The 21,856-nt window shown below is 50.2% G+C and overlaps 1 protein-coding gene across 9 annotated transcripts in view; it reads right to left on the bottom strand.

Moving 5' to 3' along the window:
* Positions 1–21,856, bottom strand: part of masp1 (MBL associated serine protease 1) — a 354,556-nt gene that overhangs the window by 190,396 nt on the left and 142,304 nt on the right. For 8 of the 9 annotated variants that reach the window (XR_010976007.1, XR_010976006.1, XM_068042858.1 and 5 more), the window contains exon 8: positions 2,628–2,706. Coding sequence is in view for 7 of the 9 variants with exons in the window: in XM_068042858.1 (XP_067898959.1) it covers positions 2,628–2,706 (79 nt within the window). In the remaining 2 variants the exon portion in view is untranslated. Of the gene's footprint in view, positions 1–2,627; positions 2,707–21,856 lie in introns of those variants that run through there. The other variant, XM_068042866.1, reaches the window with a different exon arrangement.

Here is a 21,856-nt window from a genome sequence, read left to right as displayed (position 1 = left end):
ACCACTTGTCCAGCTTCATTCCCTAGGATTAGGTCCAGTACTGCTCCTTCTCTTGTGACACCATGGTTGCAAGCAGACTTTCTTAATCTTAGACTGTTGCCAGGGAGAGGGATCGAGTCAATAGCTAGGGAACAGAGTGTGGAGCGGGGACTGAAAACAATGGCTTCAATCTTCCCAATATTTAATTGGAGGAAATATCTGCTCATCGAGTACTGGATGTTGAACAAACAGTCTGAAAATTTAGGGACAGTGGAGGGAGCGAGAAAGGTGGTGGTGAGATATAGCCGAATATCTTCTTTTTAAATTTGTTCATGGGATGTGGGCATTGCTGGCCAGGCCAGCATTTATTGCCCATCCCTAATTGCCCTTGAGAAGGTGGTGGTGAGCTGCCTTCTTGAACCGCTGCAGTCCATGTGGGGTAGGTACACCCACAGTGCTGTTAGGAAGGGAGTTCCAGGATTTTGACCCAGTGACAGTGAAGGAACGGCGATATAGTTCCAAGTCAGGATGGTGTGTGACTTGGAGGCAAACTTGCAGGTGGTGGTGTTCCCATAACTCTGCTGCCCCTGTCCTTCTAGTTGGCAGAGGTCGCAGGTTTGGAAGCTCCTGTCTAAGGAGCCTTGGTGAGTTGCTGCAGTGCATCTTGTAGATGGTATACACTGCTGCCACTGTGCGTCGGTGGTGGAGTGAGTGGATGTTTGTAGATGGGTTGACAATCAAGCGGGCTGCTTTGTCCTGGATGGTGTTGAGCTTCTTGAGTGTTGTTGGAGCTGCACCCATCCAGGCAAGTGGAGAGTATTCCATCACACTCCTGACTTGTGCCTTGTAGATGGTGGACAGGCTTTGGGGAGTCAGGAGGTGAGTTACTCACCGCAGAATTCCCAGTCTCTGACCTGCTTTTGTAGCCACAGTATATCTGTGGCCAGTCCAGTTATGTTTCTGGTCAATAGTAACCCCCAGGATGTTGATTGTGGGAGATTCAGCGATGGTAATGCCATTGAATGTCAAGGGGAGATGGTTAGATTCTCTCTTGTTGGAGATGGTCATTACCTGGCACTTGTGTGGCACGAATGTTACTTGCCACTTATCAGCCCAAGCCTGAATGTTGTCCAGGTCTTGCTCCATATGGACATGGACTGCTACAGTATTTGAGGAGTCGTGAATGGTACTAACATTGTGCAATCATCAGTAAACATCCCCACTTCTGATCTTATGATGGAGGGAAGGTCATTGATGAAGCAGCTGAAGATGGTTGGGCCTAGGACATTACCCTGAGGAACTCCTGCAGTGATGTCCTGGGGCTGAGATGATTGACCTCCAACAACTACAACCATCTTCCTTTGTGCTAGGTATGACTCCAACCAGTGGAGACTTTTCCTCCTGATTCCCATTGACTCCAATTTTGCTAGGGCTCCTTGATGCCATACTTGGTCAAATGCTGCCTTGGTATCAAGGGCAGTCACTCTCACCTCTGGATTCAGCTCTTTTGTCCATGTTTGGATGAGGTCAGGAGCTTAGTGGCGCTGGCCGAAACCAAACTGAGCATCAGTGAGGAGGTTATTGCTGAGTAAGTGCTGCTTGAATACACTGTCAACACCTTCCATTACTTTACTGATGATTGAGAGTAGACTGATGGGACAGTAATTGGTGGGTTGGATTAGTCCTGGTTTGTGTAGACAAGACATACTTGGGCAATTTTCCACATTGCTGGGTAGATGCCAGTGTTGTAGCTGTACTGGAACAGCTTGGCTAGGGGTGCGGCCAGTTCTGGAACACAGGTCTTCAGTACTACAGCCGGGATGTTGTCAGGGCCCATAGCCTTTGCAGTATCTAGTGCTTTAAGTCATTTCTTGATATCATGTGGAGTGAATCGCATTGTCTAAAGACTGGCATAAGTGATGTTGGGGACTTCAGGAGGAGGCTGAGATGGATCATCCACTTGGGACTTCTGGCTGAAAATGGTTGCAAATGCTTCAGCCTTATCTTTTGCACTGATGTGCTGGGCTCCCCCATCATTGATAATATTGATGTTTTTGGAGCTTCCTCCTCCAGTTAGTTGTTTAATTGTCCACCACCATTCATGACTGGATGTGGCAGGACTGCAGAGATTTGATCTGATCAGTTGGTTGTGGGTCTATTACATTCCATTTCTATTGTTCGGTATGTACAGAGGCTGCTGTTGTAGCATACATGTGAAAATTATAAGAATGAAACAGCAAAAATGAGGCTGAAGGGAGTCAGTTGAAGTTCCATCATGGACAATTTGACTCCTGGTTCACAATCTAGGATTACACAGACTGCAGTAACTGCTGATTTAATACCTGACTCCTCGCCTGTCACTGCACATTTAGCCATTCTGCTCTCCACAGACTGTGAACTGTTAAACATGGAACATAGAACAGTACAGCACAGTACAGGCCCTTCGGCCCACGATGTTGTGCCGAACCTTTAACCTACTCTAAGATCAAAGATCTAAGAAGAAAGGTTTAGTGCTAAGATAGAAATCTGCCCTGAGAATATGTCAGAAGTTCCCTTGGTAGAACATGAAAGGATTGCTATTGTTGCTTCACATTTGAAAATCCCTGTTTTAAGATGTTTATGGCAATGCCCATGTGATTATGTCTTACCTTTGCATGTGGGAATGCTGCTACTCCACATTCCAGATTTTTCACATTCAATCTGATAGGCTTCCACCTCATCACCACCCTGAAAACCAATCAACATTACGTTAAACAATGGTGACAGGGACAAACTTTCAATATTACATTGCCTGATGGAAGAATCTGTAGCAGAAACAAGCAACTGCCATCTCTCATCCATGCCGAGCTCAGTGATCCCTTCGGGTCATCACTTTATCGCTACAAATGGCTAAGTTACAGTTCAGCCCTTGCCTATGCATCGCTAAGGGATCAGTGGTTTTAGGGTTAACTGTAAGGGATATAAACAGCTTCTTTTTATGGCACTTGTTTTCCGCCATCCCACGTTTAGCCATGAAGTAGCAGGACCCAAGAGTGGGACAATGACACTCCCTGTGAACTGAATCATATCTTCATGTCCTACACTCGAAGCTCGATTAATCTCTCCAGGACAGAATGAGTTAAGAGCAGGTCAGGAATGAAATGGAAACAGCTTGAAAAGCGCATACAGGATCAGTAAGATGAGAGCCACTTGTAACAACTGCTGCTATTTGTCTTACAAAAGGACAAGGAACAGGTGACTGCAAACCCAAGTATGTAGATCATCTCCCTCAGCTTAAAAGGAAGAATTTCACTGCAGCTTGTCCGAACACCCAGAATGTATGAACTCACCCCATACAGCAAAACATAGGAACTCTCTTCAAATGCGAACAAAATATAACACACACATGAACAAAATATACCCACACACTATGAATAGGATGAGAATAGAGGGATACGGTCCCCGGAAGTGCAGAAGGTTTTAGTTTAGGCAGGCATCAAGATTGGCGCAGGCTTGGAGGGCCGAATGGCCTGTTCCTGTGCTGTACTGTTCTTTGACTAACATATATCCAGCATGCTAACGATATATATTCAGCACTCTTATGTCAGGTACAGCACGGGGTTAGATACAGAGTAAAGCTCCCTCTACACTGTCCCCATCAAACACTCCCCAGGACAGGTACAGCACGGGGTTAGATACAGAGTAAAGCTCCCTCTACACTGTCCCCATCAAACACTCCCCAGGACAGGTACAGCACGGGGTTAGATACAGAGTAAAGCTTCCTCTACACTGTCCCCATCAAACACTCCCAGGACAGGTACAGCACGGGGTTAGATACAGAGTAAAGCTCCCTCTACACTGTCCCCATCAAACACTCCCCAAGACAGGTACAGCACTGGGATTGGCTGGGCAATTTGGAGCACTTCCTGCCAGCAATCAGGGGGAGCAGTTGCACCTGTGTTGCAGCAACTGCAGAGTGGAGAGTGGAGCAATTGGAGAGAGGTGAATACAGAGTGGAGAGAAACCATCAAGGAAGGCTGCAATTGTTTTGGAGAGGTGGGTGTTAGGGCACCTGAAAGACGCTTAAGTTTGAACTGTTTGGGGGAGGGAGAAGAGGCCTGAAGACTCAGGGGTGGCGCAGCCAAATCCAGTAGGGGCCCCCGTATTTGTATTGGTGCTTGCACACAGGGAGCTCCCTCCCCACCTGCCTGCTCGGGACAGCTGGAGTTGCCCCGGTGAAGACTGTCTTGTTAAAATCAGAAGAGGAGAGTACTGGGCAGCTCCAGCCGTCCCGGGCGAAGAAGCCTCCCCCAACTGGAAGACAGCAAACAGTTTTGGACTAATTTTGATAAAGGTGCTCCAACTGGCAGTTGGATCAAACATCCTTTTCAGCCTTTCTCTCCATTCCTCCACTCAGTCGCCTCAGTTACCTATCCTCCCCTTTTCCTTTACCATCCAACCCCATCCTCCTCTACTCCCGCTCCACTTTGTTTAAAGTTTGCTTTTTTAAAAAATTGTGTAAATTTGTTTTGTTTCTTGAGGGTGGACGTGGCTCTTAGACCCCATGGCAAGCCCTCCTTCGCCGGTGGCGGGGTCTTCCCGTACATCTGCTGCGGCTGCTGCAGCTGCACCTGTTGCCCCGTCACCATTTGCTTTATTAACATCGAAGCATAGGGTCAAGAGCTACGTCCACCCAAACATAACTATAGAGGCATATGTGAAAGCAATGGCCGAGGTTGTCGGCCCTTCGGCCATTGTTGCAGCCTCTAAAATGTTTTTCCTGAAGACCGAGCGGGCGGTGTCCCTGGCTCTGAACAAGGGGTTCACCGTGGGCGGGACCTTTCTGCCAGTAGACCCCCTGGAGGCCACTGCGCAAAGAGTCATTTTATCTAATGTTCCGCCCTTCATTCCTGGTGAGCTCCTCCTTCCCCACCTGCACCATCTGGGGAAGGTAAAGACGGGGCTCACCCCAGTCCCGCTCGGTCTTCGGGAGAACAGCCTCCGACACGTGTACTCCTTCCGCCGCCAGTTATTCATGCAGCTGGCGCGGGAGGAGGTGACAGAGGGCTACTTCAATGTAGAATTCCGGGGGACGGCCTACTGCGTCTTCTGGACCTTGGACGGGGTGCGGTGCCATGTCTGTAAGGGGGTGGGGCATGTTCGTAAGAACTGCCCCAACCTCCCGGCTGCCAACTCCAACTCGGCGGCGCCGTCGGTACCGGAGGCTGTGGTTTTCACGGCCTCCGGCAGGGAGGGGGGTGACCGTCCAAGTGGAAGGAAGGCGCGGAGGAGAAATAAACATCGAGAGGCGCGTCCCCTGGACACCGTGACAGTACCCGAGTCTGAGCTCAGCACAAAGCCCGATCTCGGGAAGTCAACTTGCCCCAGGGCTGGGCTCAGGCCCAGGGTGAATAAAAAAAAAAGAGTGCGGAGGTGGAGGCCTCTGATGACATGGGGGTCTCTGAGCCTCCGCACCCAACTGGGAAAAAGAGGAGAAGGCACCCCTCCACAGAGTTAACAAGGGGCCCTGAGGCGCAGGGTCCATCTGTTGGAGGGGAGCTGTCTCCTGTTTCGGGTCCCCACGTTTCCCCTAACGCCACCACCAAGGCAACAAAGTCCAGGCAGGAGCACCCTATTCCTCAGGATGGAGGGGAGGGGAAGGACCTGGTACATGTTGGAAAAGGTTATAAGAGACAGGATTTATAATCATCTTGAAAATAATAAGTTCATTAGCGATAGTCAGCACGGTTTTGTGAAGGGTAGGTCGTGCCTCACAAACCTTATTGAGTTTTTCGAGAAGGTGACCAAACAGGTGGATGAGGGTAAAGCCGTGGATGTGGTGTATATGGATTTCAGTAAGGCGTTTGATAAGGTTCCCCACGGTAGGCTATTGCAGAAAATACGGAAGTATGGGGTTGAAGGTGATTTAGAGCTTTGGATCAGAAATTGGCTAGCTGAAAGAAGACAGAGGGTGGTGGTTGATGGCAAATGTTCATCCTGGAGTTTAGTTACTAGTGGTGTACCGTAAGGATCTGTTTTGGGGCCACTGCTGTTTGTCATTTTTATAAATGACCTGAAAGAGGGTGTAGAAGGGTGGGTTAGTAAATTTGCGGATGACACTAAGGTCGGTGGAGTTGTGGATAGTGCCGAAGGATGTTGTCGGGTACAGAGGGACATAGATAGGCTGCAGAGCTGGGCTGAGAGATGGCAAATGGAGTTTAATGCGGAAAAGTGTGAGGTGATTCACTTTGGAAGGAGTAACAGGAATGCAGAGTACTGGGCTAATGGGAAGATTCTTGGTAGTGTAGATGAACAGAGAGATCTTGGTGTCCAGGTACATAAATCCCTGAAGGTTGCTACCCAGGTTAATAGGGCTGTTAAGAAGGCATATGGTGTGTTAGCTTTTATTAGTAGGGGGATCGAGTTTCGGAGCCACGAGGTCATGCTGCAGCTGTACAAAACTCTGGTGAGACCGCACCTGGAGTATTGCGTGCAGTTCTGGTCACCGCATTATAGGAAGGATGTGGAAGCTTTGGAAAGGGTGCAGAGGAGATTTACTAGGATGTTGCCTGGTATGGAGGGAAGGTCTTACGAGGAAAGGCTGAGGGACTTGGGGTTGTTTTCGTTGGAGAGAAGGAGGAGGAGAGGTGACTTAATAGAGACATATAAGATAATCAGAGGGTTAGATAGGGTGGATAGTGAGAGTCTTTTTCCTCGGATGGTGATGGCAAACACGAGGGGACATAGCTTTAAGTTGAGGGGTGATAGATATAGGACAGATGTGAGAGGTAGTTTCTTTACTCAGAGAGTATTAGGGGCGTGGAACGCCCTGCCTGCAACAGTAGTAGACTCGCCAACTTTAAGGGCATTTAAGTGGTCATTGGATAGACATATGGATGAAAATGGAATAGTGTAGGTCAGATGGTTTCACAGGTCGGGGGCCGAAGGGCCTGTACTGCGCTGTAATGTTCTAATTCTAAAAAATTCTAATGAGGTCCCTCCTGAACTAGCAAGTGGAGCCCTGCTTGTGGTGGGGGAGCCTGGGGACGCCGCCCATTCTGCCACTGCTACTGGGTCGGGTGCCCTGAGTGAAGGGGAGGGCGAGGCACCAGAGGGTCGGCCCTCCCAGCCGGAGTCCACCATCAACCAGGAGACACCCAACCCGGTTATAACCGAGAATGCTGCCCCATCTGCTGGGCCTGTGGGTGCTGGCAGAGCGGGAGATGGCCTCCTCTCTCCGCCTCTGGTCTCGGCTCCGGCTGGATTTCCGGAGTCGAGAACTTCTGTCTCCCCTGGACCACTCATTGGCCTGGGGACGGAGGTGGAGGGGGGTCCTGAACCGCTGGTGCCTACAGGCTCCAGTTTCACGATAGAACCCAGAGAGGACTCCTCCGCCATCGATCCTGGGGGTGGGATCGTAACGGATGCAGGACCAGCTGGCGTGGCCGGGACGTCCGCCCCACAGTGTGTGGTGGATGTGTCAGCCGCTGGCGGTGACGACCCGGAGGAGGATGGGGATTCGGTGTGGGGCACGGAGGATGATCTTGATTCCATCGCCAGTGAGCTGGTGGAGTCCCTCGTGCATCCCACCGAATCTCCTCTCATCCCCACGGCGGAACTCCGGGATTTCCTCGCGGTTTGCAGGGGCTGCCGCAATAAAATTCAGCTGGCCCTCGACCGCTGGTCGAATCTGGCGCTGATCATACAGTCCGTCCGTGCCGCCCTGAAGATAGCGGGCAAGTGCGCGGGCGTGAAACTGGTTGAGAGGCGCCGTTTTAATGTGTTCCTCAATGGGTTGCTGGGGGAGTGGAAGGCCAGGTGCACTTCCACTCCCTCCTCACAGTGAGCTGTTGGTGACTGGTTTTAAGTACCTTTGACATGAAGATAACCATAGCCAGCCTCAACAACAACGGCAGCAGGGGGTCTCACCACAGATTTCACAATCTCTCAGTCCTTAGGGAAGGGAGATACGCGGTGAGCTTTCTGCAGGAAACCCACACCCTTCCGGGAGACGAAGCCACCTGGCTCCTGGAGTGGCAGGGTGGGGTCTACATGAGTCACCTCACCCCTATTTCTAGTGGGGTGGCTATCTTGTTGGCCCCGACTTTTCAGCCGGAGATCTTGGGGGTCAAGGAGCTAGTGCCGGGCCGCTTGCTCCACCTCGCCGTTCGCCTGGGTAGCGTGCCGCTCCACTTTGTGAACGTGTACGCGCCCAGGCCCGGCGCGTTGTAAGCGCGCTTCTTTGAAGAAGTGTCCGCTCTCTTGAGCTCCATCGATAGCGGCGAGTGCATCATCCTCGGGGGGGGGGGGACTTTAATTGCACCCTCGAGGTGGGGGATCGCTCCGGTCCCCAGCGCGGCCAAGCGTCGGTGGAGAAGTTGAGGGGACTGATCAGCTCCCTTAACTTGGTGGACGTCTGGCGGAATCTCCATCCCAACTCCAGCGCCTTCACGTGGAGGTCTGGAGGAGGAGGGTCGCGAATCGACCGCCTCTACATTTCGCAGGCGTACGTCTCCCGCGTCTCGGCGGCCTCCATGCGGCTGGTGCCGTGCTCGGACCACCGCCTGGTGTGGGCGGAGTTCATTCCGCTCCGCACGAGGGTGGGGTCCCCGTACTGGCACTTTAACAACCGGCTGCTGGAGGACGAGCGATTTCGGGACTCGTTTTGTCGATTCTGGGCCGACTGGAGAAGGAAGCAGGGGGGCTTCCCCTCCTTGAGGCTATGGTGGGATGTGGGCAAGAATCACATCCGCGTCTTCTGTCAGGAGTACGCGAAGGGGTCGACCAAGAGGCGGGAAGCCGAGACTGGGCGCCTTGAGAGGGAGGTGCTCGACTTGGAGTCCCGCCTCGATCATGCCGTCGTGGACCTGGCCCTGTGGCAGGCGTACAAAGAGAAGAAGGGCGCGCTGAGGGACCTGCAGCTCATAGGGTCCCGAGGCGTGTACGTGATGTCGCGGATCCAGATCCTGGAAGATTTGGACCGCGCCTCACCCTTCTTCTACTCGCTGGAAAAATGGCGGGGGGTCCGTAAGCAGCTCATCGAGCTGCTGGCCGACGACGGATCCTCCATCACGGATCCGGAGGGAATGGGCCTCCTGGTCCGTACTTATTACAGTGCGTTGTTCTCTCCGGATCTGTCCAGCGAGGATGCGCGCAGAGTTTTGTGGGAGGACCTGCCGCTGGTCAGCCCGGAGGGCGCCGAAGGATTGGAGGCTCCGCTCACATTGGCGGAGCTGACTGGGGCCCTCCACCAGCTCTCAAGGGGCAAATCCCCAGGTCTGGATGGGTTGACCGTGGAGTTCCTCAGGGTGTTCTGGGACGTCCTGGGGGACGATTACGCGCAGGTCCTGGGGGAAAGCCTGGTGACCGGGGAGATGCCCCTCTCTTGGCGCAGGGCGGTCATCGTCCTGCTGCCGAAGAGGGGCGATCTCCGCCTGCTTAAAAACTGGCGTCCGGTCACCCTCCTCAGCACGGATTATAAGATCTTTGCCCGGGCTATGTCTACCCGCCTGGGCTCTGTGCTGGCCCACATGATCCACCCCGACCAGTCCTACACGGTCCCGGGCCGGTCCATCCAGGACAACATCCACCTGGTCCGGGACCTGATCCATCTATCCCAGAGGACTGGTCAGTCAGTCGCCTTTCTCTCTCTCGATCAGGAGAAGGCGTTCGACAGGGTGGATCACGAATACCTTTTCGGGACTCTGCGCGCTTTCGGACTCCGGTGACGGACCGGAGGGCCGAGGAGTAGCCGAAGCCCCCGGAACGCCCCTCTCTGCGGAAAGTGAGGGGGCTTGGGAGAGCGGAGCGATCCCGGCTGAGCTGAACCCCGCTCAGCCGGAACTACTCATCGGACCCAGGCCCCGAAACCCTCCTCGGGAGCCGGTCCCGCACAACCCGAGCCGCCTCTCGGAAATGTCCTCGGTGCCATTGGGAATTTAGAATAGTGGGAATGGAGGTTAAGGCACTTGTATGTTCCTCCTGCAGAATGTGGGAGGTAAGGGTCGCCAAGGGTGTCCCTGCTGACTGCATCTGCGGGAAGCGCACCCAACTCCAGCTCCTCGAGAACCGCGTTAGGGAACTGAAGCTGGAGCTGGATGAATTTCGGATCATTCGGGAGGCGGAGGAGGTTATTGAGAGGAGTTATGGGGAGGTAGTCACACCTCAGGTCAAAGAAGTAGGTAGATGGGTTACCGTCAGGGGAAGGAGAGGGAACCAGCAGGCAGTGCAGGGATCCCCTGTGGCCGTTTCCCTCAACAACAGGTATACCGTTTTGGATACTGTTGGGGGAGACGACTTACCAGCAGTAAGCAATGGGGTACAGATATCTGGCACAGAGTCTGTCCCTGTTGCTCACAAGGGAAGGGGGAAGAGGAGCAGAGCATTAGTCATTGGGGACTCCATAGTTAGGGGAACAGATAGGAGGTTCTGTGGGAACGAGAGAGACTCACGGTTGGTGTGTTGCCTCCCAGGTGCCAGTGTTCGTGATGTTTCGGATCGTGTTTTTGGGATCCTTAAGGGGGAGGGGGAGCAGCCCCAAGTCGTGGTCCACATAGGCACCAACGACATAGGTAGGAAGAGAGATGGGGATTTAAGACAGAAATTCAGGGAGCTAGGGTGGAAGCTTAGAGCGAGAACAAACAGAGTTGTTATCTCTGGGTTGTTGCCTGTGCCACGTGATAGCGAAGCGAGGAATAGGGAGAGAGAGGAGTTGAACACGTGGCTGCAGGGATGGTGCAGGAGGGAGGGTTTTGGTTTCCTGGATAATTGGGGCTCTTTCTGGGGTAGGTGGGACCTCTACAAACAGGATGGTCTTCACCTGAACCAGAGGGGTACCAATATCCTGGGGGGGAGATTTGCTAGTGCTCTTCGGGGGGGGTTTAAACTAATTCAGCAGGGGAATGGGAACCTAAATTGTAGTTCCAGTGTACGGGCTGTTGAGAGTAGTGAGGTCAGGGATAAGGTTACAAGGACGCAAGAGGGCACTGGCAAGCAAGAACCTGGTTTAAAGTGTGTCTACTTCAACGCCAGGAGCATCCGGAATAAGGTGGGTGAGCTTGCAGCATGGGTTGGTACCTGGGATCTCGATGTAGTGGCCATTTCGGAGACATGGGTAGAGCAGGGGCAGGAATGGATGTTGCAGGTTCCGGGATTTAGATGTTTCAGTAAGAACAGAGAAGATGGTAAAAGAGGGGGGGAGTGTGGCATTGTTAATCAAGGAGAGTATTACAGCGACAGAAAGGACGTTTGAGGACTCGTCTACGGAGGTAGTATGGGCCGAGGTTAGAAACAGGAGAGGTGAGGTCACCCTGTTGGGAGTCTTTTATAGACCTCCAAATAGTTCCAGAGATGTAGAGGAAAGAATAGCGAAGATGATTCTCGACAGGGGCGAGAGTAACAGGGTAGTTGTTATGGGGGACTTTAACTTTCCAAATATCGACTGGAAATACTATAGTTCGAGTACTTTAGTTGGGTCAGTTTTTGTCCAGTGTGTGCAGGACGGTTTTCTGACACAGTATGTAGACAGGCCAACCAGGGGCGATGCCACATTGGATTTGGTACTGGGTAATGAACCCGGCCAGGTGTTAGATTTACATGTAGGTGAGCACTTTGGTGATAGTGATCACAATTCGGTTAGGTTTACCTTAGCGATGGGCAGCGACAGGCATATACCGCAGAGCAAAAATTACAGCTGGGGGAAAGGAAATTATGATGCGATTAGGCAAGATTTAGGATGCGTAGGATGGGGAAGGAAACTGCAGGGGATGGGCACAATCGAAATGTGGAGCTTATTCAAGGAGCAGCTACTGTGTGTCCTTGATAAGTATGTACCTGTGAGGCAGGGAGGAAGTTGTCGAGCGAGGGAGCCGTGGTTTACTAAAGAAGTTGAAGCGCTTGTCAAGAGGAAGAAGAAGGCTTATGTTAGGATGAGACGTGAAGGCTCAGTTAGGGCGCTTGAGAGTTACAAGCTAGCCAGGAAGGATCTAAATAGAGAGCCAAGAAGAGCAAGGAGAGGACTCGAGAAGTCATTGGCGGATAGGATCAGGGAAAACCCTAAGGCTTTCTATAGGTATATCAGGAATAAAAGAATGACTAGAGTTAGATTAGGGCCAATCAAGGATAGTAGTGGGAAGTTGTGTGTGGAATCAGAGGAGGTAGGGGAAGTGTTAAATGAATATTTTGCGTCAGTATTTACAGTAGAGAAAGAAAATGTTGTCGAGGAGAATACTGAGATTCAGGCTACAAGGCTAGATGGGATTGAGGTTCACAAGGAGGAGGTGTTAGCAATTTTGGAAAGTGTGAAAATAGATAAGTCCCCTGGGCCAGATGGGATTTATCCTAGGATTCTCTGGGAAGCTAGGGAGGAGATTGCAGAGCCTTTGTCCTTGATCTTTATGTCGTCATTGTCGACAGGAATAGTGCCGGAAGACTGGAGGATTGCAAATGTTGTCCCCTTGTTCAAGAAGGGGAGTAGAGACAGCCCTGTTAATTATAGACCTGTGAGCCTTACTTCGGTTGTGGGTAAAATGTTGGAAAAGGTTATAAGAGACAGGATTTATAATCATCTTGAAAAGAATAAGTTCATTAGAGATAGTCAGCACGATTTTGTGACGGGTAGGTCGTGCCTCACAAACCTTATTGAGTTTTTCGAGAAGGTGACCAAACAGGTGGATGAGGGTAAAGCAGTGGATGTGGTGTATATGGATTTCAGTAAGGCGTTTGATAAGGTTCCCCACGGTAGGCTATTGCAGAAAATACGGAAGTATGGGGTTGAAGGTGATTTGGAGCTTTGGATCAGAAATTGGCTAGCTGAAAGAAGACAGAGGGTGGTGGTTGATGGCAAATGTTCATCCTGGAGTTTAGTTACTAGTGGTGTACCGCAAGGATCTGTTTTGGGGCCACTGCTGTTTGTCATTTTTATAAATTACCTGAAAGAGGGTGTAGAAGGGTGGGTTAGTAAATTTGCGGATGACACTAAGGTCGGTGGAGTTGTGGATAGTGCCGAAGGATGTTGTAGGGTTCAGACGGACATAGATAGGCTGGAGAGCTGGGCTGAGAGATGGCAAATGGAGTTTAATGCGGAAAAGTGCGAGGTGATTCACTTTGGAAGGAGTAACAGGAATGCAGAGTACTGGGCTAATGGGAAGATTCTTGGTAGTGTAGATGAACAGAGAGATCTTGGTGTCCAGGTAAATAAATCCCTGAAGGTTGCTACCCAGGTTAATAGGGCTGTTAAGAAGGCATATGGTGTGTTCGCTTTTATTAGTAGGGGGATCGTGTTTCGGAGCCACGAGGTCATGCTGCAGCTGTACAAAACTCTGGTGAGACCACACCTGGAGTATTGCGTGCAGTTCTGGTCACCGCATTTTAGGAAGGATGTGGAAGCTTTGGAAAGGGTGCAGAGGAGATTTACTAGGATGTTGCCTGGTATGGAGGGAAGGTCTTACGAGGAAAGGCTGAGGGACTTGAGGTTGTTTTCGTTGGAGAGAAGGAGGAGGAGAGGTGACTTAATAGAGACATATAAGATAATCAGAGGGTTGGACAGGGTGGATAGTGAGAGTCTTTTTCCTCGGATGGTGATGGCAAACAAGAGGGGACATAGCTTTAAGTTGAGGGGTGATAGATATAGGACAGATGTCAGAGGTAGTTTCTTTACTCAGAGAGTAGTCGGGGCGTTGAACGCCCTGCCTGCAACAGTAGTAGACTCGCCAACTTTAAGGGCACTTAAGTGGTCATTGGATGGACACATGGATGAAAATGGAATAGTGTAGGTCAGATGGTTTCACAGGTCGGCGCAACATCGAGGGCCGAAGGGCCTGTACTGCGCTGTAATGTTCTAATTCTAATTCATTCCAATCGGCGCGGAGGGGTTTCCTGTACGGGCTGCTCCTGCACACTCTCCACTTCCTCGCCCTCGTCAGCCGGCCGGACACGCCCTGGCGGTCCGCGTTGCCATCTGGCGGCGAGGGGAAACCCCGATGGAGGTCTCTCTACGCGGGAGTCTTCCCCCTTTACATCGGGGACCTGGGGTGGAGGGTGTTGCACAGGGCAGTCCATTGCAATAGCCTTTTAAGTAGGTTCACGGACTCCCAGGCCGCCTGTACTTTCTGTGGCCTGGACGAGTCCGTGTTTCACATATATACGGAGTGTGCGAGGTTGCAGCCCCTCTTTGAGTATTTGAAGGGGCTGCTCCTCATGTTTTGGCTGCACTTCAGTCCCACGCTCCTGATCTTTGGGCACCCGGTGTGGAGGGGCTTGGGCCGGGAGGAGGATCTCCTCGTCGGTCTGCTCCTGGGCCTGGCCAAGGTGGCAATTCACAGGTCCAGGCTGCGGGCCGTCGGGGGGTCCGTCCTCCCCTATTTCCTGCCCCTCTTCCGCGGTTACGTTCGCGCCCGGGTGTCCCTGGAGAAGGAGCATGCGGTGTCCGCCGGTACGCTTGAGGCCTTCCGCGACCGGTGGGCACCGCAGGGACTGGAGTGCATCGTCGACGCCGAGAATGGCATTTTAATTTGAGTTTTTTGTTTATTTATCTGTGTTAATAAACTTATTTTAACAATCTGTATATCAAGGGGGCCTGAGGAATAAAGGCCCCCTCGACATAAAAAAACAGGGGAAGATACAGAGTAAAGCTCCCTCTGCTGGTCAGATTCAGGTTGGCACTGATAGACAAAGACTGGAATATAAATCCCATTTCCATGCACCCTGTGTTGTCTGTGCCGCAGATTTCTACAAACTCACTCCCTGATGCTTGTTGATTTGTTAACAAAATGATAAATAGTGACCATGTAAAGCAAAAATGTTATGTGTTGTTTGTTCAAAACCAATGGAGATTACAGTGTTCAAAATAAAGGGGGTTGGCTGCTCTCTAATTGGGAATACTGAGGGCTGAAAGCATCAATGAGGTGCAGCTGACAGTGCTGCAATCAGTTGCTGGAGATGCTGCTGGAGAGGGAGAGCTGAGGAGGGAGCTGCAGCATTTTGGACAACTTTTGTTACAGAGAAGAAAAAGACTTTTCAATCGTAAGGCTGTGTTTCGAGGTGGGTGTAGAATACCAGATTTGAATTTGATTTGGACTGTTGGGAGAGGTTGGAGAGGTGGAAGAACAAGGGGTGGAGGCTGAACAATTCTGTAGGGAGCTGTGCAGTTGCACTAAACATAGAAGGAAGCTCCCTCCCCACCCCAAATGCCCAGCCTGGGTCAGTTGAAGTTGCCTGGCTAAAAAGAAAGCAGAAGACAGATACTGCCAGGGCAGCTTTCAGCTGACCCAGGTGAAGACACCTCTCCCCAAACAGAAGACCAGAAAAGATTGTGAAGGACTGTTTGATTGAACTGTTGTCGGTCATACCACCTCGGTGAATCAAGTCATCACTCCCAGCCTCCCTTTTCCTCTTAAGTACACCCTCTGTCCCTCTCCTAACTTATTATTTATTGCTTTTTTGAACAGGGCGAGCGGAGCCGGAGTATAAAGAGACCGGGGGAGAGAGAGAGAGAGTTCACTTCGACAGCGGGAAACAGCGAGAGCGGAGCCGGAGTATAAAGAGACCGGGAGAGAGAGAGAGAGAGTTCACTCAGACAGCGGGAAACAGCGAGAGCGGAGCCGGAGTATAAAGAGACCGGGAGAGAGAGAGAGAGAGTTCACTCAGACAGCGGGAAACAGCGAGAGCGGAGCTGGAGTATAAAGAGACCGGGAGAGAGAGAGAGAGAGTTCACTCAGACAGCGGGAAACAGCGAGAGCGGAGCCGGAGTATAAAGAGACCGGGAGAGAGAGAGAGAGTTCATTCAGACAGCGGGAAACAGCGAGAGCGGAGCCGGAGTATGAAGAGACCGGGAGAGAGAGAGAGAGTTCATTCAGACAGCGGGAAACAGCGAGAGCGGAGCCGGAGTGGAAAGAGACCGGGAGAGAGAGAGAGAGAGAGAGTTCACTCAGACAGCGGGAAACAGGGAGAGTGCAGCCGGAGTATTAAGAGACCGGGAGAGAGAGAGAGAGAGAGAGAGAGAGAGAGTTCACCCAGACAGCGGGAAACAGGGAGAGCAGAGCCGGAGTATAAAGGGACCGGGAGAGAGAGAGAGAGTTCACTCAGACAGCGGGAAACAGCGAGAGCGGAGCCGGAGTATGAAGAGACCGGGAGAGAGAGAGAGAGTTCATTCAGACAGCGGGAAACAGCGAGAGCGGAGCCGGAGTGGAAAGAGACCGGGAGAGAGAGAGAGAGAGAGAGTTCACTCAGACAGCGGGAAACAGGGAGAGTGCAGCCGGAGTATTAAGAGACCGGGAGAGAGAGAGAGAGTTCATTCAGACAGCGGGAAACAGCGAGAGCGGAGCCGGAGTATTAAGAGATCGGGAGAGAGAGAGAGTTCACCCAGAGAGCGGGAAACAGCGAGAGCAGAGCCGGAGTATAAAGAGACCGGGAGAGAGAGAGAGAGTTCACTCAGACAGCGGGAAACAGCGAGAGCAGAGCCGGAGTATAAAGAGACCGGGAGAGAGAGAGAGAGAGAGAGAGTTCACCCAGACAGCGGGAAACAGCGAGAGCAGAGCCGGAGTATAAAGAGACCGGGAGAGAGAGAGAGTTCACTCAGACAGCGGGAAACAGCGAGAGCAGAGCCGGAGTATAAAGAGACCGGGAAAGAGAGAGAGAGAGTTCACTCAGACAGCGCCGTCGTTTTGAAAAATAGTCAACAGTCACATCACAGGAAAGCTGCAAGGTTTAGTTTTTTAGGTTAGTGATACAGCACTGAAACAGGCCCTTCGGCCCACCGAGTCTGTGCCGACCATTAACCACCCATTTATACTAATCCTACACTAATCCCATATTCCTACCACATCCCCAACTGTCCCTATATTTCCCTACCACCTACCTATACTAGGGGCAATTTATAATGGCCAATTTACCTATCAACCTGCAAATCTTTTTGGCATGTGGGAGAACACCGGAGCACCCGGAGGAAACCCAAGCAAACACAGGGAGAACTTGCAAACTCCACACAGGCAGTACCCGGAATTGAACCCGGGTCCCTGGAGCTGTGAGGCTGCGGTACTAACCACTGCGCCACTGTGCTGCCCCAAGGTGATTGGTTGTTGAGTAACAGCTGTTAGGGAATAACTCTAAATAGCTGGGTTCATAACTAAAGTAAAGAGAAAGGTCTACAGTTATTTTTTAATATAGTGGGTAATGTTTTCTTGCAGGGGGGGTGGGGAATTAAGATTCCTGGTGTAAATAATCAAATTTTTGGGTAATTTAATGGAGTAAACAGAGTGAGAAAAAACAAAGAGTGACATCACAGGAATACCGTAAGTTCATTGGTTGGTTAGTAACTGCTATTTTGAATTACCTATTCTAAATTGATTTCAGATTAAAGGTGAATAGGAGAAATATTTTACAGATTAAAAACTAAAGGCCAGTTAGAAATGTAAAAAACAAATTAAAATCTAATTAAATAAAATAGAGATGCAGGGCCAGGTGATGTGTTGTACCTGAATGATGTGGGAGCTGGTGGACCCCATTGTGGTTCCTGGTGAACACACCTGCAGCAAGTGTTGGCTGCTCGAGGAACTCCGGCTCAGAGTTGGTGAGCTGGAGTCTGAGCTTCGGACACTGCGACACATCAGGGAGGGGGAGAGTCACCTGGACACTGTGTTTCAAGAGGCAGTCACACCCCTTAGATTAACTACTGTGAATTCGGCCAGTGGTCAGGGCAGGAAGGTGTGACTATGAGCGAGGCAGGTAGAGGGATCCGAGAGGTCGTGCTGCAGGAGCCTCAGCCATTGTCCTTGTCCAACAGGTTCAAGATTCTTGCTCCCTGTGTGGATGAGAGCAGGGACTGTAGGGAGGATGAGCAAACTGACCACAGCACCGTGGTACAGGGAGCCATTCAAGTGGGGGGAGAAAAGAGAAATGTAGTCGTAATCGGGGATAGTATATTTAGGGGCATAGACACTGTTCTCTGTGGCCAGGATCGAGAGTCCCGAAGGCTCTGTTGCCTACCTGGTGCCAGGGTTCAGGATATCTCATCTGGGCTGCAGAGGAACTTGGAGTGGGAGGGGAAAGATCCAGTTATCGTCATTCACATAGGTACCAACGATATAGGTAGAACGAGGATAGAGGTTCTGCTGAGGGAATATGAGCAGCTAGGGGCTAAATTTAAAAAGCAGAACCAAAAAGGTAACAATCTCCAGATTACTACCTGAGTCACAAGCAAATTGACAAAGGGTCAATAAGATTAAAGAGGTAAATGCGTGGCTCAAAGATTGGTGTGGGAGAAATGGGTTTGAATTCATGGGACATTGGCACCGATACTGGGGAAGGAGGGGCTCCACCTGAATCATGCTGGGACCAGAGTCCTGGCAAATCACATAACTAGGGCTATAGATAGGGCTTTAAACTAAATAGTGGGGGGGAGGGTTCAGTTACATGGAAAAACAGGAAGTTAATGGAGACGGTAGGAGTGCAGGTTAGTGGTGAGGCTGATTGTTACCAAACTGCAAGATGTATACTGGTTAAACCAGAAGAGAAATAATAAACAGGTGAATAAAGCATCAGTGCTGAGGGACAGGTTAGGGGGTATAGCCCAAATAAGAGTTCTATATACAAATGTACGGAGTGTAAGGAATAAACTAGATGAGCTGCAGGCGCAAATTCAAATGGAAGATTATGATGTGGTGGCCATTGCGGAGACGTGGCTGCAGGATGGTCAGGACTGGGAACTAAATATACCTGGTTATAAAGTTTACAGGAGGGACAGGGAAAATGGCAGAGGGGGTGGAGTAGCCTCACTGATTAGAAATAATATCACCTCATTGGTGAGGGAGGATATAATGAGGGGAAAGCATCCAGTGGAGACCTTATGGGTGGAACTGAGGAACAGAAAAGGATCTAAAACTGTAATAGGTGTGTATAGACCCCCTGGTAGCAGTTCTGAGGTATCAGATTGTATAAATGCACAGATTAGGCAAGTGTGTAACTAGGGCAGAGTAGTATTAATGGGGGATTTTAACTTACACATAGATTGGGAGAGGCAGACTAGCACCTGTCAGAAAGGTAGTGAATTTCTGGAATGTGTCCGGGATAGTTTCCTACAGCAATATGTCCTAGATGTAACAAGGGGACAGGCAATATTAGATTTAGTTATGAGTTATGAGCCAAATTTAATTAGTAGCCTAACTGTGCGTGAACATTTATCAAATAGTGATCACAACATGATCGAATTCAAGGTAGCTTTTGAAAGTGAAAAGCACGAATCAGCTACTAGAATTTTAGATTTGAGTAAGGCTGACTTTACCGGGATGAGACAGAGACTGTCCACGGTAAACTGGGTAGATCTGTTAATGGGTCAAACAACTGAAGAACAGTGGAGAATATTTAAAGAAACATTTAACAAAATACAGAGCGAATATATACCCCTGAGAGGAAAAAGCTCCACTTCACAGAAAAAACAGCCATGGACAACTAAAGAGATTAGGGATAGCATAAAACTAAAAGAAATGGCTTACAAAAATGCAAAACGCAGCACAGATCCGGCTGAATGGGATCAATACAAAGACCAGCAAAGGGTCACAAAGCAGCTTAGAAGAGATACTAAAAGGGATTATGAAAGGAAACTTGCAAGGGACATCAAAATCAATAAGAAGAAATTTATAATTTTTTTTTCTTTGGCCTCCTTGTCTCGATAGACAATGGGTAAGCGTCTGGAGGTGGTCAGTGGCTTGTGAAACAGCGCCTGGAGTGGCTATAAAGGCCAATTCTAGAGTGATAGACTCTTCCACAGGTGCTGCAGAAAAATTTGTTTGTTGGGGCTGTTACACAGTTAGCTCTCCCCTTGCGCTTCTGTCTTTTTTCCTGCCAACTGCTAAGTCTCTTCGACTCGCCACACTTTAGCCCCGCCATTATGGCTGCCCGCCAGCTCTGGCGAACGCTGGAAACTGACTCCCACGACTTGTGATCAATGTCACAGGATTTCATGTCGCGTTTGCAGACGTCTTTAAAGCGGAGACATGGACGGCCGGTGGGTCTGATACCAGTGGCGAGCTCGCTGTACAATGTGTCTTTGGGGATCCTGCCATCTTCCATGCGGCTCACATGGCCAAGCCATCTCAAGCGCCGCTGACTCAGTAGTGTGTATAAGCTGGGGATGTTGGCCGCCTCGAGGACTTCTGTGTTGGAGATACGGTCCTGCCACCTGATGTCAAGGATTCTCCGGAGGCAGCGAAGATGGAATGAATTGAGACGTCACTCTTGGCTGACATACGTTGTCCAGGCCTCGCTGCCATAGAGCAAGGTACTGAGGACACAGGCTTGATACACTCGGACTTTTGTGTTCCGTGTCAGTGCGCCATTTTCCCACACTCTCTTGGCCAGTCTGGACATAGCAATGGAAGCCTTTCCCATGCGCTTGTTGATTTCTGCATCTAGAGACAGGTTACTGGTGATAGTTGAGCCTAGGTAGGTGAACTCTTGAACCACTTCCAGAGCGTGGTCGCCAATATTGATGGATGGAACATTTCTGACGTCCTGCCCCATGATGTTCGTTTTCTTGAGGCTGATGGTTAGGCCAAATTCATTGCAGGCAGCCGCAAACCTGTCGATGAGACTCTGCAGGCACTCTTCAGTGTGAGATGTTAAAGCAGCATCGTCAGCAAAGAGGAGTTCCCTGATGAGGACTTTCCGTACTTTGGTGTTCGCTCTTAGACGGGCAAGGTTGAACAACCTGCCCCCGATCTTGTGTGGAGGAAAATTCCTCCTTCCGAGGACTTGAACGCATGTGAAAGCAGTAGGGAGAAGAAAATCCCAAAAAATGTGGGTGCGAGAACGCAGCCCTGTTTCACGCCACTCAGGATAGGAATTACATAATTACATAAAGGGAAAGCGGGTGGTCAAGAGCAATGTAGTCCCACTAAAAGCTGAAACTGGAGATATTGTCATTGATAATGGGGAAATGGCAGACATGTTGAACAATTACTTTGCCTCAGTATTTACAGTTGAAAAGGAGGGTAACTTGCCGGAAGTCGCGAAAAAATTAATAGCCGATAGGGGACAGGGACTGAATACAATTAATGTAAGTAAATCATCAGTAACAAGGAAATTAATGGAACTAAAGAGTGAGAAATACCCAGGACCTGACGATTTCCATCAGTGGGTGTTAAAGGAAGTAGGGGAGCACATTGTAGATGCCCTAACTATAGTCTTTCAGAGTTCCCGAGATTCAGGAGTGGTCCCTCTGGATTGGAAAGTTGCACATGTCACTCCACTTTTTAAGAAGGGTGAAAGGGGGAACCAAGGAAATTTGAGTTAATCAGGGACAGCCTGCATGGATCCATGACGGGAAGGTCATGCCTGACAAATCTCAATGAATTTTTTGAAGAGGTGACTAAGGTAGTGGACAGGGGAATGTCTATGGATGTTATTTATATGGACTTCCAGAAGGCATTTGATAAAGTCCCACATAACAGACTGTTAACTAAGGTAGAAGCCCATGGAGTTGAGGGCAAATTATTGACATGGTTAGAAAGTTGGTTGAGTGGTAGGTGACAGAGAGTGGGGATAATGGGTAAGTACTCCGATTGGCAGGATGTAACTAGTGGTGTCCCTCAGGGATCTGTGTTGGGGCCTCAATTATTCATATTATTGATTAACGACTTGGATGATGGCATAGTGAGTCATATATCCAAATTTGCTAATGATACAAAGTTAGGCGGCATTGTAGACAGTTTAGATGATAGCATAAAATTGCAAAGAGATATTGACAGACTCGGTGAGTGGGCAAAACTGTGGCAGATGGATTTCAATGCGGGCAAGTGTGAGGTTATCCATTTTGGACCAAAAAAGGATAGAGCAGGGTACTTTCTAAATGGGAAGAGGTTAAGTACAGTGGATGTCCAAAGAGACTTGGGGGTTCAGGTGCATA

The sequence above is a fragment of the Heterodontus francisci genome, chromosome 11 (genome assembly GCF_036365525.1).
Source record: "Heterodontus francisci isolate sHetFra1 chromosome 11, sHetFra1.hap1, whole genome shotgun sequence".
Taxonomy (NCBI): Eukaryota; Metazoa; Chordata; class Chondrichthyes; order Heterodontiformes; family Heterodontidae; genus Heterodontus; species Heterodontus francisci.
The sequence above is the reverse complement of the archived record's forward strand: the minus strand, read 5'-3'. Positions and strand labels throughout refer to the sequence as shown.